Source organism: Berkeleyomyces rouxiae, assembly GCF_048999995.1.
Source record: "Berkeleyomyces rouxiae strain 22BRR77 chromosome Unknown BrBRR77_ptg000002l, whole genome shotgun sequence".
Lineage (NCBI taxonomy): Eukaryota > Fungi > Ascomycota > Sordariomycetes > Microascales > Ceratocystidaceae > Berkeleyomyces > Berkeleyomyces rouxiae.
In genome coordinates this window covers 5,642,139-5,665,374 of record NW_027396492.1, presented here as the reverse complement: position 1 = coordinate 5,665,374, position 23,236 = coordinate 5,642,139, and the positions used below count along the sequence as shown (strand labels likewise).

The 23,236-nt window shown below is 48.0% G+C and overlaps 6 protein-coding genes across 6 annotated transcripts; 4 read left to right on the top strand and 2 right to left on the bottom strand.

The window, feature by feature from the left end:
- Positions 1-864: 864 nt before the first annotated feature.
- Positions 865-3,232, top strand: BROUX77_003142 (uncharacterized protein; the record flags this gene model as incomplete). The annotated part of the gene is made up of 3 exons (XM_073747761.1): positions 865-1,687; positions 1,763-2,046; positions 2,123-3,232. 3 exons carry the CDS (start codon positions 865-867, stop codon positions 3,230-3,232), a joined length of 2,217 nt encoding a protein of 738 aa, XP_073608224.1.
- Positions 3,233-4,258: 1,026 nt separating this feature from the next.
- On the top strand, positions 4,259-6,368 carry BROUX77_003141 (uncharacterized protein; the record flags this gene model as incomplete). The annotated part of the gene is made up of 4 exons (XM_073747760.1): positions 4,259-4,410; positions 4,497-5,912; positions 5,984-6,116; positions 6,318-6,368. The coding sequence occupies 4 exons, from the start codon at positions 4,259-4,261 to the stop codon at positions 6,366-6,368; spliced, it is 1,752 nt and encodes a 583-aa protein (XP_073608223.1).
- A 1,035-nt stretch (positions 6,369-7,403) lies between these two features.
- On the bottom strand, positions 7,404-9,157 carry BROUX77_003140 (uncharacterized protein; the record flags this gene model as incomplete). Its single annotated transcript, XM_073747759.1, has 2 exons — positions 7,404-9,017; positions 9,086-9,157. 2 exons carry the CDS (start codon positions 9,155-9,157, stop codon positions 7,404-7,406), a joined length of 1,686 nt encoding a protein of 561 aa, XP_073608222.1.
- A 710-nt stretch (positions 9,158-9,867) lies between these two features.
- On the top strand, positions 9,868-12,061 carry BROUX77_003139 (uncharacterized protein; the record flags this gene model as incomplete). Its single annotated transcript, XM_073747758.1, has 5 exons — positions 9,868-9,892; positions 9,965-9,997; positions 10,232-10,278; positions 10,352-10,407; positions 10,471-12,061. 5 exons carry the CDS (start codon positions 9,868-9,870, stop codon positions 12,059-12,061), a joined length of 1,752 nt encoding a protein of 583 aa, XP_073608221.1.
- A 558-nt stretch (positions 12,062-12,619) lies between these two features.
- BROUX77_003138 (uncharacterized protein) lies at positions 12,620-15,187 on the bottom strand (the record flags this gene model as incomplete). Its single annotated transcript, XM_073747757.1, has 1 exon — positions 12,620-15,187. The coding sequence occupies one exon, from the start codon at positions 15,185-15,187 to the stop codon at positions 12,620-12,622; it is 2,568 nt and encodes an 855-aa protein (XP_073608220.1).
- Positions 15,188-18,789: 3,602 nt separating this feature from the next.
- On the top strand, positions 18,790-22,823 carry BROUX77_003137 (uncharacterized protein; the record flags this gene model as incomplete). Its single annotated transcript, XM_073747755.1, has 4 exons — positions 18,790-18,820; positions 18,889-18,978; positions 19,044-19,099; positions 19,179-22,823. The coding sequence occupies 4 exons, from the start codon at positions 18,790-18,792 to the stop codon at positions 22,821-22,823; spliced, it is 3,822 nt and encodes a 1,273-aa protein (XP_073608219.1).
- Between the last annotated feature and the right edge of the window lie 413 nt (positions 22,824-23,236).

Below are 23,236 nucleotides of genomic sequence, written 5' to 3'. Positions count from 1 at the left end.
CGACAGTACAAGAACCACAACTTCCAACGACCGGCGACTTCCAACATAATGCCAGGCCCTGATGGATTCCTTGTATCGTACCGTATAACTTGTAGATGACATAACCTCGCGACAGCAAAACTAGTTAAATATGCAAATATGATCGTCTCGCAGGTATATCTTTAGAGCCCGAGTCAGAATAGTTATTTCTTCTCTGACAGGCTTTGCAACTATTTGCCTCGACCTTTCCTCCTTCACAACTAGCAGTGGATTCCGAGTCTTTCTTCTCCTTATCACTAGTGCCCTGGGGTGCATATCATCTATCTAGTTACTCCAATATCCATGGCTTCGGAGGTCTTTGTTGAACCTCCTGACTTCGGCCATCATCCCGCTCTTCTGCGGGTTTTCCACTGTTAATTTTCTCGCTGTACTCAGGTCTTGTCGTCTCATCTTCACGTGTTTTCCACTTGGCTCTTCACCGTGACCTTTTTTTTTTTGCAATTTCTACACGCGATAACGAGCACTCACTCATCCCCTTCCCATTTGACCGTCCCTCGAATGCCCTTAATGGCCTCAACCTTTTTCGTCGCCTGACTTTTATTAGCAATATTACGATAATCTTCTCAATTGACGTCTTTTCCTCCAACCACCGTTCTTCACCTCGTCCTCTCCCTCAAAGTTCCAATAGCTCCGCATTTCCATTCTCTTCGACGTCTGTTCCTTACCTTCTATTATATTCTATATATGTGTTATCATATATGCTTCAATAAGCAATAAGTGACATATTCAAGTCCACTCCCTACGCTTCGACCACAAGTACGCATACGTATCCCCTTGTTCATCTTGAATACCTACTCTGCACCATTCCGGCCGCTCCACGACACTATGCGCAACCAGAGCGCATCCATGCCGCCGACACATGGCCGGCCCTTTGGCCCCGCGGCTACGGCTCGGCTCGAATCAGTCAACACAATTCCCACCGCCTTCTTCCTTGGAACTGAAGGCGACATGGATGCCATGCGCGGCCGCCGTAGTAATAGCACAGTGCCTTGCCATCCGCACTCCAATGTCCTTCATACTACATCAGCCAAGGAAAGGCACAAGGGACGCTCATCTTCAATAGTGTCTAGTAGCACATCCTCGGTAACCCACGATTTCGATATCAGTCAACAGGAGGAGAACGCCATCCCTTCAAATAACATTTCTAGCTCACTATTGGCTAGCGAGAGCCAGGAAAGAAGTAGCATATATGAAACTGATTCGAACTTTGGCATTGAAACTCTTGAATCGCTTTCCTCTCGCGGGCCCGTAGACATTGGCGATATCGATCTAGACCTACAATCAACGTGCATCTCACAGTCTCATCCTCCCCATCCAGCGTTTAAATCCACGCCCCACGCTGCTTCACCCACTTGCTCCCGATTTGAAGCCTTAACTTCGTGCTCAGTCTTAAGCAGTTCTTCATCTCTAGGGGAATCTCTTGCCGCTACCTTCTCAGATTATTGCTATCCGAGTAGCTGCAACGATATTGATACACACACTTCTTCAAACTTTGATGTTGCCTATAGCCAGGCTCCCAATGACAGATACTGCTATGATGCAGAGTCTCAGTTTATAATGCCCACCCTGACGCTTCCGTCAAGAAAACCATTCACTGAAGTTGGGAAGACATTAGGACGTATCAAGATACTCGTCGCTGGTGCCTCTGGTATGCATTTCCACATAATCTACCCCTGCGTCATAGCAGTCTAGTTCAAGCTAACCTTTGCACCAATCAAACAAGATACGGGGAAGTCTTCTTTAATTGATGCCATTACACGGTCATGTAATCACATCATACACGTTGACCCTGTGAAATCGTCAAACGAAGGTTCTCACTCAACCTGCCAAACATCACTATTTCTTGAAACTCGTGCCAGTTCAAAGCCACAGCCCCCATGGTGGGCCAATGTGAATGGCAAATATCACTCAACTTTGAATAGCACCCAACCCCTGAACAAGGAGCTTTTGGATCGCAACATTACATTCATCGAGACACCCAGCTTTGATGTTTCCAAGAAACAAGAAGTATGCTTCATCTCCTTGTACATATAGGTAACGGTCTGTCATTACATGCGAATTTTTAACTAACGATAGTTGATAGGCGCGCAAGGTCATCTCAGTTGTGTCACAAAGTCTCACCACAGCGTTGCGTCTATCTGTCCCGTTGTGTGACTCCAACAACGGTGTTGATGTAGTTCGTCTTCTTGGAAGTGATGAGTCGTACCTCGTCAGCGCAGTTCTTTATCTAATCTCACCTACTGGTCTCACGAAGCGAGATGTCGAGTTTTTAACGGCATTGCAACCTCTTGCCAACATCATCCCGATTATTTCGCGCTGTGACACAGTTTCTGTGTCTGCAATCTCTACCTTGAAGCTCTCGATTGCATCTTCTCTTCATTCCGCCGGAATTCGCCCTTTTGTTTTTCATCCCAAGAACTTAGATTTGAGCTCATTGGTTTACAGCATTTCGTGTTTGTCTGCAAATGACTCAGCTATAGTGGATATGGATGCTAGCCTTGATACGAGCCTTGATTACCAAAGACAACTAATGTCTAGCGATCTCTCCCAACTGGTCAGCGATATTTTCAGCGCAAGCAGCGCGAGTCGCTTACGCTACACTGCAGCTCAAAAGGCATTTGCATGGTACAAATCGTCCCACTCACAATATTCTCCCATGGTTTTACAGATACTCGCTTGTTCATGGCAGCTGGGGGAGTCACTAGTTGCTACACAGCCATTTGGGGGGAGCGGCCAAAGCAGCTTCGACCTCAACCAAACCTTCGCAACCCGGCGGCATAGCTACGTACATGTTGAGCCATGGGCACGCAACCTTCAGCGTAGCCTCTCTAATATTCGTCTCCAATGTCATACCGAGGTTCTGAGTGAAATTGACGACGAGATGGATATGGCACGCAGTCCTGCAACCGGCGCTCTTGTTCAGTGTAGGGAAGTCAGAGACTGCGGTTATTCAAGGCGTACAAATAAAACAAGACGTGATGGCGATTCTGAGCAGCTTCATGGCAATGGCAAGCGGAAGCAGAGAAGCCGGGTAGAGACCCCCAATATACAACAAGACCCGCTGGGTTTGCTGGTGACTATGCGGGGGATTAGGTACATTGGGTGGTCTGCTGTTCAAATGATCGGAGCGGTAGGCCTTGTTGGCGGCGGGTTTTCGCCGGGGGGACTGCCATCCTTGGACACGACGTTGTAGCTGAAAAAGCTTCGTTTTATTTGCTACTAGGATATTGATTGCAGATTACTAGTTGTAATTCATGAATTTGACTTTTTGTTGTAGAAAATATCAGGATATTGTTTATCGTTTAACATCTTTTTGAAACCCTAGTGGATTGTTTGACGTAGAAAATATCAGGATGTTATGGTTCCGGCTGAGTTCCTTAATTAGATGTTAGCGTGTGATGTGGACGCAAGAGATAGAAGCTTCGTTGTAGTACCAGATTAGAACTCAAGGTTAGTGTACCGAGGCCCGTTGGACTTTTATGGGACCAACTGGTTGTCTGTCGCATGCAAGGCCAAGGCTGCAATGCAAGGCTACGGTTTTCTCATCCTGGTTATAAGTAGTTATTTCCTTTGCGCGACCTGCACCTGCCATGTGCAGATAACTTGGCTTCTCAATAATTTCGCCTGATCCTAGTTTCCTTGTCAGCATCTTTTATTTTTGCTTTCTGTTTCTTCTTGAGTCTGTCTTTTCTTTGAATTTCGAAACATCGGTTCCAGCAACATCAAAATACAGCGCGGCTACTCGGCTTGGCCTGGTGGGACCCAATCGAGTTTCTGTTTCTCGTAGTTAGTTAACTAACTAGTTGTTACATCTTTCGCGCAGTTTTTCCTCGGCGCGCACTGCTCTCTTCTCTTCCCTCTCTCTGAACTTTTTTTTTCTTTATTTCTTTTCTTCAAGGCGGCACACCGGGAATATCCCTGATAATTATTCTTGCGTCTCTTGCGTTGATTCTCTCGTACAGAGTACTGCCACGGGCCTTTAAAGTTTCAAACAGTTTGCCCTTCGCGACACCATAATAGTTTGAAACATCGGAGCCATACGTCACGCCCCGAACCGAACACGAAAACACACCACACCCATCGACCCCTTTGATTTCTGATTTTTACCTCGTCACACTGCCCGGTGCTCCTACAAGAAACTACACACGGTAACTATCTTCTAGACGCTTATGAACACCATCGCGACCATATTGCCGCCTTGATCCAAGCCGCCATCATCATGCCTCAAGTTGATTCTTCCCTGACGCTGGGGATGACCCCTCCCATCTCCACGAAGAAGCCGACCGAGGAAGAAATTGCTGCCAATGTAGCTCTTCTTGAAGAACTACGAGTTCAAGGCACATTCGAAAGCCCGGCCGATACTGAAAAAAGGTTCGTAAATACCTGTTACAAGGCCACCAGGATGGTTTTACTGGTCTTGATACCCACCGCTAACCTCGCTCATATCTTCAACTTAGACACCAAGTGCTCATGTCCCTTCAAAAGATCTGCAACGAATTCGTGCGCCGAGCCGCCATCCGCCGAGAGAAAGGAGACGCCGTCTTGAAGTCTGCGCGTGGAAAAGTCTTCACCTACGGAAGTTTCCGTCTGGGTGTCTATGGCCCTGGCTCTGATATCGATACTTTGGTCGTTGCGCCCAAGTATGTCACTCGCGAAGACTACTTTGAAATCTTTCCCGACTTGCTGCTCGAAATGACACCTCCCGGCTCAATAACCGACATGTCAAGTGTACAGGACGCATTCGTACCCATTATCAAGTTCGAGTATAACGGCATCAGCATCGATTTGATTTTCTCGCGTATCGCCGTTCTACAAGAGCTACCCTCTGATCCTAATTTCGACCTCAAAGATTCCAATCTACTGCGGGGTCTAGACGACAAGGAACTGCGTTCACTCAATGGCACTCGTGTTACTGACGAAATCCTCAACCTGGTCCCTGAAAAAGCTACTTTCCGTCTGGCGCTACGTGCAATCAAGCTCTGGGCACAAAGACGCGCCGTGTACGCCAATATCATGGGATTTCCCGGGGGTGTTGCCTGGGCCATGCTCGTCGCTCGCGTCTGTCAGCTTTACCCCAAAGCCAACAGTTCTACCATTGTGTGCAAGTTCTTCCACATCATGCGCCTATGGCCATGGCCCCAGCCGGTTTTGTTGAAGATGGTCGAAAGCGGGCCGCTGCAAGTCCGCGTTTGGAATCCACAGGTCTACAAGGCTGATCAATACCACCTGATGCCCATCATCACCCCCGCCTATCCGTCAATGTGCGCCACATACAACATCACCGAGTCATCCAAGAAGATAATCAACCGTGAGCTAAACCGAGGTGGCGAGATAGCAGATGAAATTGTAACGGGCCAGAAACCCTGGTCAGAGCTCTTTGTCAAGCACACATTCTTTACAACAGGCTACAAATATTACCTGGCCTTGGTAAGTGCGAGCACTACAAAGGAGGGCCACAAGAAGTGGAGTGGATTCGTCGAGTCCAAGGCTCGAGTCCTCGTACAGAATGTTGATCGTCACGACAGCATTGATGTGGCTCACATTTTTGTCAAGGGCTTTGAGCGGGTACACAAATGCAGCACACAGGAAGACATTCTGAAAGTTCTGAACGGATCTCAGGAATTTGTTGTTCCGAACACAGAGTCTGAAGCACTCAAAGACGAGGGATCCCAACAGGCCAATGGAACAGGAACCCCCGAAAAAGAAGCTGAGGGCCTGCTTTACACGTTGACACATTACGTCGGGCTAGAACTTAAGAAAGATGCTAAATCACTAGACTTGTCCACCGCAGTCTCAGATTTCAAGGAAGTCTGCACAAGGTGGGACAAGTACGAACCGGAATTCAACTTTTTGAACATTGCTCACATGCGCAAGTAAGTTGACCTGTCCTCGGTATATAACAACCACCGCCTCGCCATTAGTAACTGACATGCAGCCTTTGCAGCTTTGACCTCCCCAACGACGTCTTTGAAGAGGGTGAAGTTAAGCCCAGGCGCAAAACGGTTAAACGAGCCAACAAAGCCGGCTCGGCTCAGCCTCCGGATGCTCAAGCCAAGAAGCGCCGTGTGGCCTCTGAGGTATTTACTTCTGCTGACTCAGTTATTTCTTCTGCTCTGTTCATTACACCATTCTATTCTTTTCCTATGCTTCGATTCAATTCGCTGGCTTGGCCCTACACCTGCTTAGTAAATATGATTGAGCTTGATGAGGCGACATGCTGTACAAACCTCCATCTCACTGTCATGTACCCGACTAACATTTTGGGTTTTATTCTTTAGACTGCTGATCCGCCGCCAAAGAGACATCAGGCATCTGTGGCTGCCACCTAGTCGCACTGGAGAAATGCCTCCAAGTGTTGTCTCGAGAACTGATAAACATGCACTTCAGAGAACCTTCACTTATCGCCAAGTCAAGGCCCCATACACACACATCGCCTACCCTCGATTTTGTTACAGTAGCGGTGATGGCATGGTATGTGGCTGACATCATCAGAAACGAAGTGCATCGCTTTACATCTAATTTATGCCGCACAATCTTCCATCTTTCCAACTCTCGCTCCCGCTTGAATTCATCCAAAACGGCGTTGTCAAGCCTTGACAACATCACTGGATACAAAGTAGCCTCGCTTTACCTGTGCTGTTTGAATGAAGGATGCTCAAATATCCCACCGTGGCTTCAGGTTTTTCCTAGGATGTCTTCAGCCATCCATCATACGAGGAATTACCTCCCACGATATTCAAGATCAACCGCGCAAGCATTTCTTGTATCCTCCCCTCTTTCATATTTAACCAAAAAAGACAAACGATATTCTTTTAATAACCAACATCAACAAAAAATCAAGTTAGATACTGAAAAGTATGCTATCTTCTCTGTGAGTACAGTTTCAATTTCCACTTTCGCTCATTGTTTCTTTTTGGGAGTTGCTTTCGTTTATTTTCCTTTGGCAGTCCTCACAAGCCCCCGTGTGCTTCCCTTCTATTTGCCCGACTGTTTCTCTTTCCCGGGCTTTGTAATCAGGCATAGTCAGGCTTTGGTGATGATACTGGTAAAACTTACCTTTTGTTTTGCCTAGTTTTCTCATACTACACGTTCTTCTGGATGTTCTGCTTTTTGGGCGTTTTTCTTTGTCTACATAACTACCTAGATAGTATTGTCAGTATCTCGACTGCCTTTTCTCCATGTTTTCCTGTCCAGTCTTCTTGCTTGCTGTCGTTCTTCAGTTTTCTATTTTGTTTACTTATTTATTTTTCACTTCCACAATACAATTACATCACGATGACACGCCGCCTCAAAATCTTGCTCCCAATACATCCTTGGAAAACTCTTCAATTCAATTCTCAGTCAGTATCACATGAAGACCGCAGCTAGTCGTCGTCGGAATCGCTTCCACTGGACCACCCCTCATGATATTCGTCTACAATCTCCAACAACGAGTTGCCAAGTCCCTCTCGGTCCTCTTGACTGACCATGAACAAGCTGGCCTTTTTCAACAGTCTGATCTCTTCGCATACTGTGTTGTCTGTAGACAAGATGGTATCCACATCCACATCCTTGGTGCTTCCCTGAAAACCTTTGCTGTAAATGTTAGGAAAGCTGTCAAGCAAAGGGAAGCCAAGGTTGATTCCATATTTGCGCGTGATGCTCCTTCCTATGTATTCTCTTTGAGAGTTTGAGCCCAGGGTACTTCCTGCGTATTGATTCACCTGCAGGTTGGGACGTGCTTCTCCGCGCTGAGACAGGATTTGTGTGTAGAAGGTAGGGTCAACCCGGTTATTACGCTTGCGCATGCGCGCACCAGTTGCCCCTAAAAGATCGAACAAGTCCAAATCAAGATCCGGCAGACTGTCTTTTTCCTCTGCGTCTTCATATCCTTCTGTCTCATAGGTGTCTCTTTTCTGCCTTTGATGGTCTTGATGTTGAATATCGCGTGTGTCTTTAGGTCGTAGAGCTAGGTTCTTCTCTCGAGGACTCTTCAGTTTCTGCCCGGACTCCTCAGCGCATGAGGGTTCTCTCTTGGTAACAGTCATACGCAAGCGGGCCATGGTTTGTTTTCCGTGTGCATTGAGAGATCCAACCAAATCGCCAAGCGAAGCAACAGTATCGTGTTTAGGATGCGTGAGTCTAGAAACCAGAGTTGTGCTCTCAAGTGCCGTGCCAAAGAGCCCTGACAGGTGCCAAAACGATGTGATATCGGGAGTATAACCACTCTGCATCGGCATAATAGGCGCTGAAAGAGGAACTAACAGTGATGCCTGTGACCAAATCTCAGCAATAGCGCGGGTCTTGGTCTCCAAACGTGTAAGGCGCTGATTCTTTGTAGATGGCAGATCTGGGCTTTGACCGCCCCATACAACCACACATGACTTCCCATATTCATCGCGCATACGCTCTACATATTCTGTAGCGAAGGGAGCCCAAATGTCATCGATACTGCACATTACCTGTACGCCTTGCATTAGATCACACTCTTCAACAAACGGGCGCATATCCCGATCAAGAAGGTCGTGCTCGCGGTCAAGCTCCCGAAAGAGGTCCGATCCACGCATCCAATGGCCTGATGTGACTTTTGGAGTTGTTATCTCCACATCATCGAGGGGTACCAATGATCGTGGATGAAAGTAAACTCGAGTGGTATCTGACCAGTACCTGACTTCCTTGACGGTCGGTCTGGCTGGGGTTGATCCGGAGGTTAGTGCTTCTTGGTAGTTACTTGACGCCAAAGGATCCTGCGCATGGACTTCAGCTTTTCCATTCCACAATGTACTGGCAAGCTCTTGAGTCTTGGAAGAATTGCTTGTTTCGTCTTCGGGCTCATACAGAGGAGAGACTTTGCGTAGTGTGCCCAAGCTTTTTTTGAAGTCGTAAATTACTGTCCGGGGCAGATATGTCTCGGCACCATTGGGAGAAAGCCCTTGACGCCAATGTATATCGTGGTTAACTAGCGAAATGTCGTCTTTATCGTAGGTGAAGTATGATTCCTGAGAGGCGGGTTAGTGAGGGGTTGTCATTGTCATGGAAGAGATGGAAGAATGCGGTGATGACTGACTTGGGCGTTCCAAAAGTGGTTGCCGATGTAGTTTCCCAGCTCACCGAGCTGAAGAGTGATTATTTCTCTCATCTCTAACAGTATCGTTGGCTTTTGTGTTGTTGTAGCTTTGATGCACCTCTGTGATGTTCTTGTTGTCCATGGAGAGTGTTACACAAAAATGGGATGACGTGAAGTGAAATTCTGATCATCTTTATGGTTAACCCTAGGTCTTCGAGACCCTAGAGTTGACCCCACCATGAAAGGTATGACCCACCTACACATTTGTTTACAAATAATCGTTTGTATAAGGCAAATCTTGGATGTGTGACAGTAGCAAGTTCTATGATGAGTGTCTAGAAGAACAAGAATTTATGCATTTGCCGCAGCATATAGCTGACTAATGCTTAGCCTCCTCAAGTTTACCTTCAAGCACTTGAGATCACCCAGATAGAAGTAGTAGAAAGCCTAGAGTATTATAGATTTTCAACGGCGTCGCATGCATGTTTTCAGTTCGCGGTAATGTGTCCGGATTGGTTGCTTATTCAATTTTCGGGTTAGGGTTGCCATTCACATTCCTCCATCCTATAGGATGCGACGTAGGGGAAAAGGTGAGAATATGGTAGTAAATAGCCTTAACTAGACTACTAGGCGTAATAGTGGTAAGTACATACTCCATTTATAGACAGGACTGAAAAAATTTCGGCATCTTGGTTTTTCCTCTCTTCTTCCCTTTCTCCCTCCCCCCCTTCCCTCCAGATAGCTTTACCGTGCTTCGTTTTAAAAATCCAAATACCATCAAGATGAAGTATGTTCTAGTGTCTGGAGGTAAGTTTTGTTCGCTTCTGTCCACGTGAAGTAGTCATTGTTTCTAACCATGTTCTTATTGTGCGATTGCAGGTGTTATCAGTGGTGTTGGCAAGGGCATTATCGGTATGATTCCATCTGTCCCTATATTATATCTCTACTGCTTCTCGGTGACGATGACGTATGTTCATCAGCACCCAGCCGTGGACATCGCCGTCTTTGCTGCCATTCCCGCTTTCATGGTGCACGTGAAAAGCGCAGGACACCAGGCGGTTGCTGAATACGTCACTTGACGCTGTGTAATTAACTCTATGAACTGTGCTTTTCTTTGCTAACTGAATGTTATCTTGGCGTGAACAGCCTCTTCTTCGGGTCTGTTGCTTAAATCGCTGGGCCTCAAGGTAACTGTACGTTTGACATCTGCTATGAGAGAAATCACCTGGTTGTGTTCATCTCGGCTTACACGTATACTTTCTCTAGGCCGTGAAGATTGATCCGTACATCAATGTCGATGCAGGCACTATGAACCCCAAGGAGTGCGTCAACCTCAAATTTCTCTAGTGAATTACGCCAGCATGATACTGACACAGTTACTTTAGGCATGGTGAGTGCTTTGTGCTCAAAGATGGTGGTGAGACTGATCTGGATCTCGGTAACTATGAGCGTTACCTGGGCCTTGACCTGACGCGTGACAACAACATCACCACCGGCAAGATCTACAAGCATGTCATCGAGAAGGAGCGTCGTGGTGACTACCTCGGACGCACTGTACAGGTAGTCCCCCACGTGACCGACGCCATCCAGGAATGGATTCAGCGTATCGCCAAGGTTCCCGTCGACAACTCTAATGAAGAGCCTGATGTTTGCATCATTGAGCTTGGTGGTACAGTTGGTGATATCGAGAGTATGCCCTTCGTTGAGGCTTTGACTCAACTTCGTCACTCTGTTGGCCAAGGAAACTTTATCAACATCCACGTTTCCTATGTCCCACTTATCAATGGCGAGCAAAAAACCAAACCTACGCAGCATGCTGTAAAAAGCGTGCGTAGCGCCGGTTTGATCCCTGATCTGATCGCCTGCCGTTGTGAAATACCCCTTGAGGAGAGTACCATTCGCAAGATTGCCAACAGCTGCCAGGTTGAGATCGATCAGGTTGTTGCTGTTCGTGACATGCCCACTATCTACCAAGTTCCTCTTCTATTGGAAGAACAGGGCCTGCTCAAGAGCATGCGCAACAAGCTCAAGCTCAACGAGATTTCTCTTTCTACTATCCGCTTGGATCAAGGTCAATCTCTTTGGAACACCTGGAAGGAGACTGTTGTCCCCAAGTCCCATCTTGAGGAGGTTGACATTGCCCTTGTTGGTAAGTACACCGATCTCCACGATGCGTACCTATCTGTTACCAAATCACTTGAGCATTCGGCCATGCGCTGCAACCGTCAGCTTAAAATAAAGTGGGTTGACTCAGAGCTTCTGGAGGAGAAGACCTTGAAGTCCGAGCCTACGAAGTACCACAAGGCATGGCATGAGGTGTGTACCGCCTCGGGCATCTTAGTTCCTGGTGGGTTTGGTACTCGTGGTACCGAGGGCATGATTGCTGCTGCCAAGTGGGCGCGTGAGCGCAAGACGCCCTATCTGGGTATCTGCCTGGGGATGCAGGTTGCCGTTATCGAGTATGCTCGCCACGTTTCTGGCTTCACCAATGCCACCTCAGAGGAGTTCAATGCCGAGGCTGAACAGAAGGCTATTATCTTTATGCCTGAGGGCTCCAAGGACACTCTGGGAGGAACCATGCGCCTCGGCTCGCGCATGACACACTTCCAGCCTGGCAGCGAGTACAGTAAACTCCGCGCTCTGTACGGCGATGTTTCCGAGATTGAGGAGCGCCACCGCCACCGCTACGAAACCAACCCCGAGATGGTTGAGGATCTGGAAAAGGCCGGCCTGACCTTTGTCGGCAAGGATGACACCGGCAGTCGCATGGAGATTTTGGAACTCAAGGACCACCCTTGGTATGTTGGTGTCCAGTACCACCCCGAGTATCTCAGCCGCGTCCTTGACCCTTCCAGACCCTACCTGGGCTTTGTGGCTGCCAGTGCTGGCTGCTTAGAGAAGGTTACCAAGGATCTTGTCGAGGCTAAGAAGTCCGCTGCTTTTGTCAATGGTGTCACTGAAGGAACTCATTTTTAAGCGGCTCCGATAATTGTGCTATCCAGACAGAAACCCCACAGCTCATTGTATGTAAAAGACCGACTGCCAAGTCTTGAACTGATAATCCTTTAAGAGATATCGTCACAGGCTACGCGATGTTACTTGGGAGACCTGGACAAGAAAAATAAACTGCCCCCAAAAAAGAAGCCACAGGGATAATGTGGACTAGTCGGGACTTGGGCTATCCTTTTTTGTTTTTATTTCCTCTTTTTTTTATCTGCTTCAATGTCACAAGCACACAAGGCTAGTGTGCTCAGATTCTTGCATCATGTTTTTTTTCTAATTTCTGGTGTCAAAGGTGCACCTTCATTTCCTTGATAGACGTTGTACAACCTTTTAGAATACATGATAGTATTGAGTATTCATTAACTACCTAGTGACTTGAACAAAGGCTGCATAGTCAGGTTGATGTTGATGAAAACATATTGCAATATACATGAATGAGGGCTGAAGTCTACACTAATGAAGATTGTGTCTATAAAGTGTTTCTATGCGAGTCAAATCAAGAAATTTGAAGATTTGGGGTTATACCTGACTTTAAATCAAATCGTCATCACTTGAGGACCCCGCCCAACTTCCTATACTCGTCAATATAGTACCGGGTCGAGATGATGAAATCTTGGAGTAACTGTGTGGCCTTTGTGATTTTAACAGGGCTTCTCGTCTATGCGTAGACATCTTTACAGATGGCCGAACTCGACGGGTTTGAGGATGAGATTTAGAAGGGAGGTTCCCACCCTGGTTGCGCGAAGGGTTTTGTAGAAACGGGAATCCCCATGCTAATTCATCATCGTCATCATCTTGACCGCGATAGGATTCACATCTTCTCTCACCATAATCACCACTATCTTCACTGTTGGCGTCTTCACAATCGTCATGGAAGTTGTCCTGGCTGTTATCATCATTCTTGCCATCTAGATCTTCATCAGGAATGTTTAGATCGAACTTGTAGTTTGTGTCGTCCTCATCAGAAATGGAGATTGGTGGGGTACAAGATTCGTTCTCTTTTTCATTTCTTCTCTCAAAAGGAAGGGTAAAAGATGTGATTCTCTTTGATCGGTGATGGGAAGATGTGGTCTTGTCAGAGATTGTGCTTGAAGTCCGCTTTAGTCGTCTAACGGTCACTACAACTGGAGTCGCCCGACGGGAGGGCATAATCGCGGGTTCTGTTTCTGTACAGTCAACCCACTCACTCAGTGCATCATCCCACTGGTACCCGGAGTACATTCCTTGTGGAGTTGGAAGGCTTTTCTTAGCCTTGGCTTTGGCAGACCGTTGCTTTTTGTTGGCCAGACTTTCAGCAAACACGACATCGCGAAGATCTCCAGTACGTTGGGAAAGAAGAATAGCGCCATCGATTTTGATGCTATCAAGTGCTCTGCCACAAATTGTTGTGCCTTGCAAAGGTTTGCACAACTCGATGAGATGTCGATGAGGAGCGACACTAGAGGCACGACTTGAGCCTTGCGCTGCTGAGCATACCAACATGACCAGCATGTTGTACACAACACAATCAACGCCCGATCCAAGTGACTTTTCTAGATCGGATCCTGCCAAAGCCACGCAGCTGTCCCAATCGTGGCAGTTCAAATCAGACGAGCCATGGCTAGCTAGATAGTGAGCCAGAGTTAGGACAGAGATGCAGTCACGGTTCCGGGTACGTCGAAATTTTTGACGAGCGTGCGAGACACAATATGTTAGTATGAAGTTGATTCGGCGGGTAATTGTGCCTGAAGTCATGACACCATCCGGTGATGTCTTTCGATTGACGAGTGCTAATGCGACGATAGCGCCCAGGACACTGATGAGTGTCCTTTCACATATCTGTGCTGATGAAGTAGAAAAAATGTTTGAGCTCTTTGATCCTTGAGCTTTGGATACAGGTACTGCTTTCACACCGGCAGAGTATGACAAAGTGGCTAAAGCCATGGCGGTAAAGTCCATGATGGTACGGCATGGAGTAGCATTGGCAAGTGCATTCAAGGTCTCGGACCAGATGGGTGCAAATGCTTTTGTGCTCAGCCATTCGCCTGGGAGCTTGCCTGAAAATAACAAGTGCTCCAATATTCGGAAGAGCAGATCACGTTTGTGGTTTTGCTTGCAAAAATCGTAGAGAAGGGCTAAATTTGGCGGCAAGACTTGCGTATCGCCTTCATCTGGTGGGAGCTCGTACTGCATATCCGTGGCTGTTTCTAGCAAAAGTGAAGCCTCTGAGAGCAAGTCATTTGCAGCAAATTGCTGTATTAAAATCTGGATAAATGGCCTGCTTAACAAGCCTTCGCACATGGCATCTCGTAACATTTCAGTCGCTTCGTGCAAAACAACTATCCGCAGAGGCTCCCAGCCTAGTCCTTGAGTATTCATTGCCTCCAGATGGGCATAGATGTTTGCGCTGACATTATTATCTGAGAGGAGAGACTTGGAGCCCTCTTCGCGCTGCTGTTCCTCTTGTTGCTGCTCAAGGGCATTTATCACATCTGTGACCTTGCGGAGGCATATTCCCATGAGCGACTTAGACAGCTCATCATCTTTTCTGGGACAAGTTTGGGCGATGATAACTTTGACAGAGCGCAAGACAAAGTCGTACTCGGAGTAGAGTCGAGGGTCGGTGTTCGCCTGGATTGAAGCCAGGGTATCGGGATAAGAGGATTTACGAGACGAAGTGCTTTGCGGGTCAAATAAAGGAGCTGGTCTCCCGGGAGTATCAAACTGTCGGATCTTGCGCACCAAGGGTGTTTCGAGGGGTACCCTTCCCGGTGTCATAGGAGCGCGAAAGGTTAATCGGGTTGGTTTTGTGTTGTCATTGACACGACCAGACTTTGGCTTTTGAGGAGTCTCAGTTCGCAAAGTCGGGGTTGACTTGCGCGCGTATGTGTATGTGACTCGTGATCGTTTCTGGTGTCGCTTTGGGCTTTCGGGTGCGTATTTGTAGTGTGATTTGGATGACCGCCGAGAATTGGTGGACATCTTTTTCTCACAAGACTCGCGCGTTGGCGTCAAAATGTTGCGGATGGCGTTGAGGCGATTATGAAGACTACGCAGAAGGCGGTGGCGACGAGACGCGGTCCATATTGAAGATGGCGATGACCGCGGCGCCGGGCGCATATTGAAAGTCGGGCGAAATATCAGAAAATGTGATGATAGCTAACTAGCCGTATGGCAGAAGAAGCTTTGTTTGTGGTTGTTGTCGTCGTGGGATCTGGTGTGTCGATTGGAATATGGGGTTGATTATAGTCATGAAAGAAACGGTTGTTGAAGGTAGAAACTAAGAATGGCCATGGTATGGGCTAAAGTCTAAAGGAGTGCCGAGACGACATCATTCAAAGGGATATATGCGTAGTCAATGTAATGTTTGTTCTCAAGTCAATAAAGTCGCGACTAGTAAAAGCATGGCAACCAGCCAGGCCCGTGGTAAACAGGATCAAGGATGATACTGGGATGTGTGTAACGACCTGTGCAAGAGACAAAAAGCAAGCAAAAGAGCGAGATCGGAGCTGAAGATGGATTTATATACTCGGTTCAATGAGAGGCATTCATAGCCTAAGTTTTGGTGTGGTAACTTAAAAAGAGAAATCCTCGACTTTGCGACAAAGCAAGTTGGTTGGCCCGCGAGAGGATTTGTTTACGTGAATGGATTGTGATAGCCGGAGGCTATAATTTTAGGTATATACTCTATAAATTTCAGTACTTTGATTGTGAGGACTTACTGAAGTCCTTTACGGAAGAAGTTTGATTCCGGAACGTCAGACAATATCAATTGGTTACAGAAGTAAGTGCGCGCAAAGATCTGTGGTAGAAAGTATTGCTTTTGTATTCAATAGAGAGGAAGATGAAGACTGTTGTCTAGAAGGAAAACTAGCTACAAATGACATAGGAAACACTGAACCTTTTATGTTCATGGAGAGTTGTGCTTCTCCGGAGCAAGTAGAAAGAGTTCTGATCTTCCGGAGCTTGTGCAAGTGGTAGATGTTCAGCTTGTTACCCGGAATCTTGACGTCAGTGTTAGGACCTCTACTCCAAACGTTCGAGTTCAAGTGGCCGATTGTTTTGGGTATAGTGCTTTGGGGACATTCGTCAGGTGCTCCATTCAGCTCATCCTTTAAGGGTCGCGAATCCTTTAGGGTTGACTGGATGCACCAACAATATATCTAGGTGAAAGAAAAGGGACAGCAGCATGCCAGAAGATAAACACAAAATAAGTGGGTCGTGTGGGTTAAGTCACGTGACTCAACTTAACAGATTGTACTCTGTAACAATTGTAAAATGATGATCCCAAGACCATCACCATAACCCCTATCACGTGACTACACAACCCTACAACTTATCCTAAACACCGCAGACGACAAATATGATTAAAGGGAATGCACTAATCTAACAGCCCCTTTATTCAGAAGTATAAGTAGCGCGCGGCTGTCCAGGAGGTAGCCATAAGTGATAGACCTTAATAGATAACTTCAACTTCATCCAAAGTGCCGTTCACCACATTCACTGCCTTTTGGAACCTACAACAATGTCATTTTGTACACACACGGAGTCTTTGCTTGACTCCACCCCGACTCTGACCTCTCAGAGGGAAATCCTTGAGTTCCGAGAACTCGCCGCGTCCTGGTCTGCCCGGACTGTCAGCACCATCGCCCGACCTGGGAGGGTCCGGGTACTGTGGTGCCCCGGCCATGTCGGCATCGAGGGCAACGAGCGTGCGGATGTGCTCGCCAAGGCGGCCTGCCGGGAAACGCCCGCCAGGCTTGTGGCAACAGTTGCAGGGGCCAAAGCAGCCACTAGACGCCATTTCTTTGAAGAGGCTTCGAAGTGGTGGCAGAAGACGGCACCTGCCTCCTATCACGAATTGGAGATCCCCTGGCCCAGAGGGCCCCCCAAGGAGCTCCGACTCCCAAGACGCCACCTCGGCTTCTTGATCCAATGCCGGACCGACCATGGTGACTTCATGTCATACCACGAACGGTTTGAGCACACCGGAGCGGCGCTTTACTGCGCCTGTGGCCGTCCCAAGGCCTCTACCCATTTCGCTGCGTGCCCCACCGTAAGGGAACGGCTCGCAACCCTCGGACGCCCCCGTGGCCTCGGAACCCTAGCCTTCGTGCTCGGTACCCCTACGGGAGCGGCCCGCCTCTCCACCCTCCTCCACAAGACACAGTTTCTTCAGGACTTGTGTCCCCTTTACTACACCTCCGGTGGGACAGCCGCTGTACAGCGCCCACCATCCCTTCCGCGGGCCTCACCAGCCTAACCCTGGCATTGCGCCACGCGCTGTCATAGCGACAGTTTTTGTTTCAAGCTAGCCTTAGTCTGCATGTCCCCACTGGGATGGGCGGGAGTCACGTGCTCCCCCGCTAGACTCTAAAAATAAATAAATAAATTTTGTACACACATTTGTACGTAGTTACGTACACATGGTTACTTCTTGTTCGAGAAAAAAGCGTCCCAGCCACGGCGTAGTGGGGCTCTCCAGAAACCCTTTTTGGGCCAAGTTGTCTTTGTTAGCACACCAGCCTGCACTTGGCGCATGCACTAACACTCATACAACCTAGTGATAGCATGCTTATCGCGACGCACAAACTTGCAATTTTTTTCTTCAAGCTTCATGACATGTTCAACCCAAGCAGCAACAGCAGTTGCTAAGCTCAAAGCAAACAGCAGCTGACTAGTTAGTTGAAAAGCTGGACAATGCTTTTGTTCTCTTGTATCTCATAGTGTTGTCGGTCGTAAATCTGTTGTTTTAACTACTACATACCACAAACATCACGACACTCGTCCACGACCACATAGTTGACTGCAGCCGAGGTTTCCTATATATCTACACGTCCGTTCTATCTGCCAGCTCCATCCGAACCGCCGAACAAACCGACGGCGTGAATGCTTCGCGCAAGTACAGCCCGATATACACACGGCGTCACATACGCCTGTTAGGCGCAGCCAGCCAGCCCTCTTCAGTTTAGCCCTTCCATCGTGTATGTGCCGCACCATAAACAAATCCATCCCATCCCATCCTTGCCATTGGCCCTCGCTTGCCCACTTGTATGAATCGCCGCCGTCGCCGCTTGCTGTCTTCGATTTCAATCCTGTCAATAACTCCTCCCTCATCACATCCATCGTATCCACTGTCCACATCACCAACCACCAACCCTACGCTCCATCGTAGACGGATTCCCAGAAAAGGCCCAGAAAAAATTATGAGTCCAAGATTGGCCGACATCCACTCCGCCTTTGTAGTTCGAGTTCAAGTTCCGTTGAGTCCTTGGTTAAGCTTCTAAGCCTGTGTTTTCTCCTCTGCCATTCTCTACTTGCACCTGCCAGCCATTCTACCTCTACGTGTCTTGTTGCTTCATCACTGACTCCAGACCTTTGTCTTAAAGAGGCCCCAAGAACTACACATCTTTTGCTTTGGCACTCCAGACAGACAATCCTTCAGTTTCTGTGCCTGTTTTTCCAGGTACATAGATGGCCTTAAATCGGCTCGGAGCAGCTACTGTTCGTTGCATACAACCATTGAGCCAATAAGCGAGTGTTTTTTTCCCTGCTCTCTTTCTTCCCTCTTTTTTCTTCTTTTTCCTGTTTTGCCTGTCTACTTTTCTTTCGATCGGACTGCTTAGAGTCGACTTGAACCAACTACCTACAGGTTCAATTGTCTTTCTGATCGACTTTTAACTTTAGACTCATCGATCCAAGACAAAAGATCGTGACCCGTAATGGCTGCCCCTACTGAGCAAGGCAAGTTGCGTCAACTGGCTCCCTTCCATTTTACCTAGGTCATAGTACTTCATTGCTAACTGTGTGTTTGATTATAGAGCCCCAGCAACAGCAGCCTGTTGAGGCTGTTGAAAATGGTGAAGTAGCCGAGATTGACACTGCCGAGACCGACAACGATGTCCAAGAACGTGTGTGATAGACTCACTTAAAATATCTCGAGGTCTAGCATAGCTTTTACTAACGAAACCACTAGAGATGATTGAGCTTGTGGTGAAGCTTCCCCAGGAGCCCTTCCAGATGAGCGTGGCTGTAAGTTCCAAGAACCCACAACGGCGTATAATGAATGGTCTCGAACTATACAATGGTTCTCTTGCTAATACCCACCCAGGTCTCGACCCAAGAACAGATTCACGAGATCCGCCAGACCATCATTGATTCGCCCGATGCCTATCAGTACACTTGCTTCCATCTTGAGTTCAATGGCCAGCGTATTACTGACTTTGCTCCTCTCGGTTCCATTGAGGGAATCCTGGAACAACCGGAGGTCACCCTGGTTGAAGATCCCTACACCGAAAAGGAGGCCCGTGTTCACATTGTCCGCACCCGGGAACTTATTGGCGCCGCCACTGACCGTATTGAGGCTACTCAAGGAGTAACTCCTGGAACTACTCTTCTGGAGACTGTCGACGCTCAAAATTCCGTTGATTTCCAAGAGCTTCTGACTGAGGCGACCGAAGATCTGATTAGGCCTATTCCTGTTGGCGTCCATGATTTCTCCTCCGAGCCTACTCCCAAAGACTTTCTCCCTACTCCTATTCAGAATGCCCCCAAGACCATCAAGGCTCTTTCCATTTCGCCTTGGAACCCTCCGCCTCACAACCTCCGTCAAAAAGGTCACCTTCTGTATCTCATGTTCACCACTCTCGAGGGCGAGCAATTCCAGGTCACTTCTCATGTCGGTGGATTTTACATCAGCAAGACTTCCAACGCCAAGTTCGATCCCTTTCCCCGCGCAGCTCCTAAATCTGCCAGTTCACATTCTCTGATGACTCTGATTGGCATGGTTTCTCCTGAATTCAAGGCTGCTTTCGAGGAATTGAAGGCCTACAACAACCGCCGGGATGCCCTCGCTACTTTCCAATGTACCAATGCCATTCCTGCTGCGCCGTGGCTAGTTCCTTCCGCTACCGCAGTTCAATCTAGCCATTCTTCTGATATGATTCGCAGTCAGGAGGGTTTCCTCATGTCTGGTGTTGACAACACTGACTCTCTTCGGGACTGGAACGAGGAGTTCCAGTCAGCCAAGGAGCTTCCCAAGGAAACTGTGTCCGACAGAGTCTTCCGTGAGCGCCTCTTGTCTAAGCTGTATGCCGACTACGTCGAAGCCGCCACTAAGGGTGCTATCATGGTGGCTCGCGGTGAGATTGCTCCTCTCAACCCCACTGAACTCACGGATGCTCAGATTTTCGTTCACAACAGCGTTTTTTTCTCTTTCGGTGCCGATGGCGTTGGAACCTTCACTTCCGAGGGTGGCGATGAGGCTGCTCGTGTTGCCACAGGCAAGGATGTTGCTGGCGTTCGTCTTGTGAACCAGTTAGACATTGACGGACTTTACACCGCCGCCACTGTTGTTGTTGATTATATCGGCAAGCGTGTTGTTGGTCAGAGCATCGTGCCCGGAATTTTCCGCCAGCGTGACCCTGGCGAGAACCAGATTGACTATGGTGGTGTTGAGGGTAAAGAGGTTGTTGCTGCTGATGAGCGCTTCACTGAACCTTTTGCTAAGCTTTCCAAGGCACTCAAGGTCAAAGCCCATCCCGTCTGGGACAAAGATGGTAAACGCTTTGATCTAGAAGCTAGTGTTGAGACCAAGGGTCTGATCGGAACCGACGGCCGCAAGTACGTTCTTGACCTTTACCGTATCACTCCCTTGGATCTTAACTGGATGGAAGGCCCCGACTACCCCCATCGTATGACCGTGTTGCGCCCTGAGCTAGTTGACATTTATGCCCGCCAGAAAATGAAGGAATGGGCTGAGGCCAAGTACAAGGAGCACAGTGACTCTCAGAAGGTCAAGGCAGATGCCGCCATTACAAGTTCTGAGGACAACGAATCTTCCGACAAAAAGGACGCTCAAGAGACATCAGAAGAACAAGAGAAAGACCAGACCGAGAAAGATTTCAAAGAAGATGCCGATTCTGAGCAAAAGGAGAAGTTCAACCTTAACATCGCTGACTTTGAATTCAGTCTCAATCCCGATGTCTATAGCGGTCAGATGCCTCAGACAAAGGAAGAGACTGACGACCTCGATAACGACGAGGACCGCGTTCGCGAGGTTTGCGACTACCTTTTGGAGCAGTCCATTCCCAACCTTCTCAAGGAGCTGTCTGAGTCTGACATCGGCTTTCCCATGGATGGACCTTCTCTCAGTCTTATTCTTCACAAGCGCGGTATCAACATTCGTTACCTTGGTAAGATTGTTGAACAAGCTACAGACTCGCGTTTGGAGGCGCTACATGCTGTCTGTCTGCAAGACATGGTTTCTCGTGCTTTCAAGCATGTGAGCCGGAAGTACATGGCCAACCTTCCCTTTGTTTTTGCTACCTCCTGCTACGCTCATCTGCTGAACTGCTTGCTAGGCTGGCGTGTGACCAAGACTCCTGAGGCTGATATTGATGAAAACCTCAAGTCATTGTACCCTGAAGCAAACTTAGACTTTGTCGAGGCTACTACTGAATCCATTAAAGCCGAGATTTCCCAAAACGTTACGGAGCGTTTCAGATTCACTCTTCCCGAAGACTGGATCGAAAATTTGAAGTCTGTGCAACTTCTGCGTGAGATCTCACTTCGTTTGGGTCTCCAGATTGAAGCCAAGACCTACAACTTTGGTCTTTCTAGTGCTGTTGGGTTCCAGACTGACATGAGCATTCCGACTAATTCAGTCCCTACTGTTCAGACTAACGGTGCCTCCGAGGGTGGTAAGAAGAAGAAGGGCAAGAAGGCTCGTGAGCCCTCTCCTGAAACTCCTATTCCTAAGAAGGTTCTGGACGTGACCTTTAGGGCTGAGGACATCATCAACATTGTGCCCGTGATCAAGCACTCTACCCCGCGCAGTGCGCTCGCGGAGGAAGCCTTTGAAGCTGGCCGTATTTCTATCTTGCAGGGTCAGAGGAAACTAGGCCAGGAACTACTTCTCGAGTCACTGTCTTTACACGAGCAGATTTACGGCATTCTGCATCCCGAAGTTGCCCGTGTGTACAACTCTCTCTCTACGATTTACTACCAAATGGATGAGAAGCATATTGCCGTTGAGCTTGCCCGCAAGGCTATTGTGGTTTCAGAACGTACTCTCGGTGTTGATTCTTCCGAGACGCTTCTCAATTACCTCAACCTGTCTCTCTTCATGCACCAAATGGGCCGTAGTGACATTGCGCTGGCATATGCTAAGCATGCTTTGAAGCTGTGGAAGCTTGTGTATGGTATTGACCACCCTGACCAAATTACCGCCATGAACAACGCTGCAGTCATGCTGCAACAGCTGAAGGAGTACCATGAGTCTCGCCGGTGGTTTGAGGAGTCTCTGCGTGTTTGTGAGAAGGTTTTTGGCGAGCAGAGTGTCAACGCTGCTACTCTGCAGTTCCAGCTCTCACAGGCCTTGGCTTTGGACTCGGATGCCAAGGCAGCTGTCACTCACATGCGAGAGTCTTTCAACATCTTCGCGGCCCAACTGGGCAAGGAGGACAAAAACACCAAGGAGGCCGAGGCTTGGCTGGAGCGCCTTACACAGAACGCTGTCACTCTGGCCAAGCAGGAAAAGTTCCTTGAGGCGAGAGGCATCAACCCCGAGAGCCTTCTGAGGAACCGACTGAACGCCAACGCTGGTATTGCTGGTCGCACTTTGGATTCTGAAGTCTCCAAGACTCCAACAGTTGATGGACGTAGCATCGATGACCTCGTCAACTACATTGAAGGATCAGGCCATGGTTCCTCGTCTAAGAAAGGTCGTTCTCGTGGTGGCAAGCAGCGCAGATGAGCAAAGTTCCTTTGTCTCTATCGCGCTTCTTAGCAATCAAAAAAAGAAAAACAGCATTGCGACGCAAGTTATCACTATAACGAGCTGTATTCTTACACCTTCATTTTTCCCTTTCCATAGTTAGGTTGTTTTCATCTGCATCATTTTTCTCATTCGATGTATTCTTTCGTTTTGTACCATCTCCCGATTTTTCTATGTTTTCTTCCCATGTGTTTCTTTCTGTTTGTCCATTTGTTTTTTGTTCTCCTGCCAGACACAAACAATCCCTATGTGTCCAACCTTTGAGTTGTCAAAGTCGCATTCATACCGTGATCACCCAAAAATCTGGGTTCTCCCTTTGCCTTTCGCTTGAAAAGAGAAACGATGGGTATTGTGCGATTTCTCACGATGAAAAGACTAGAAAGCATGGCACT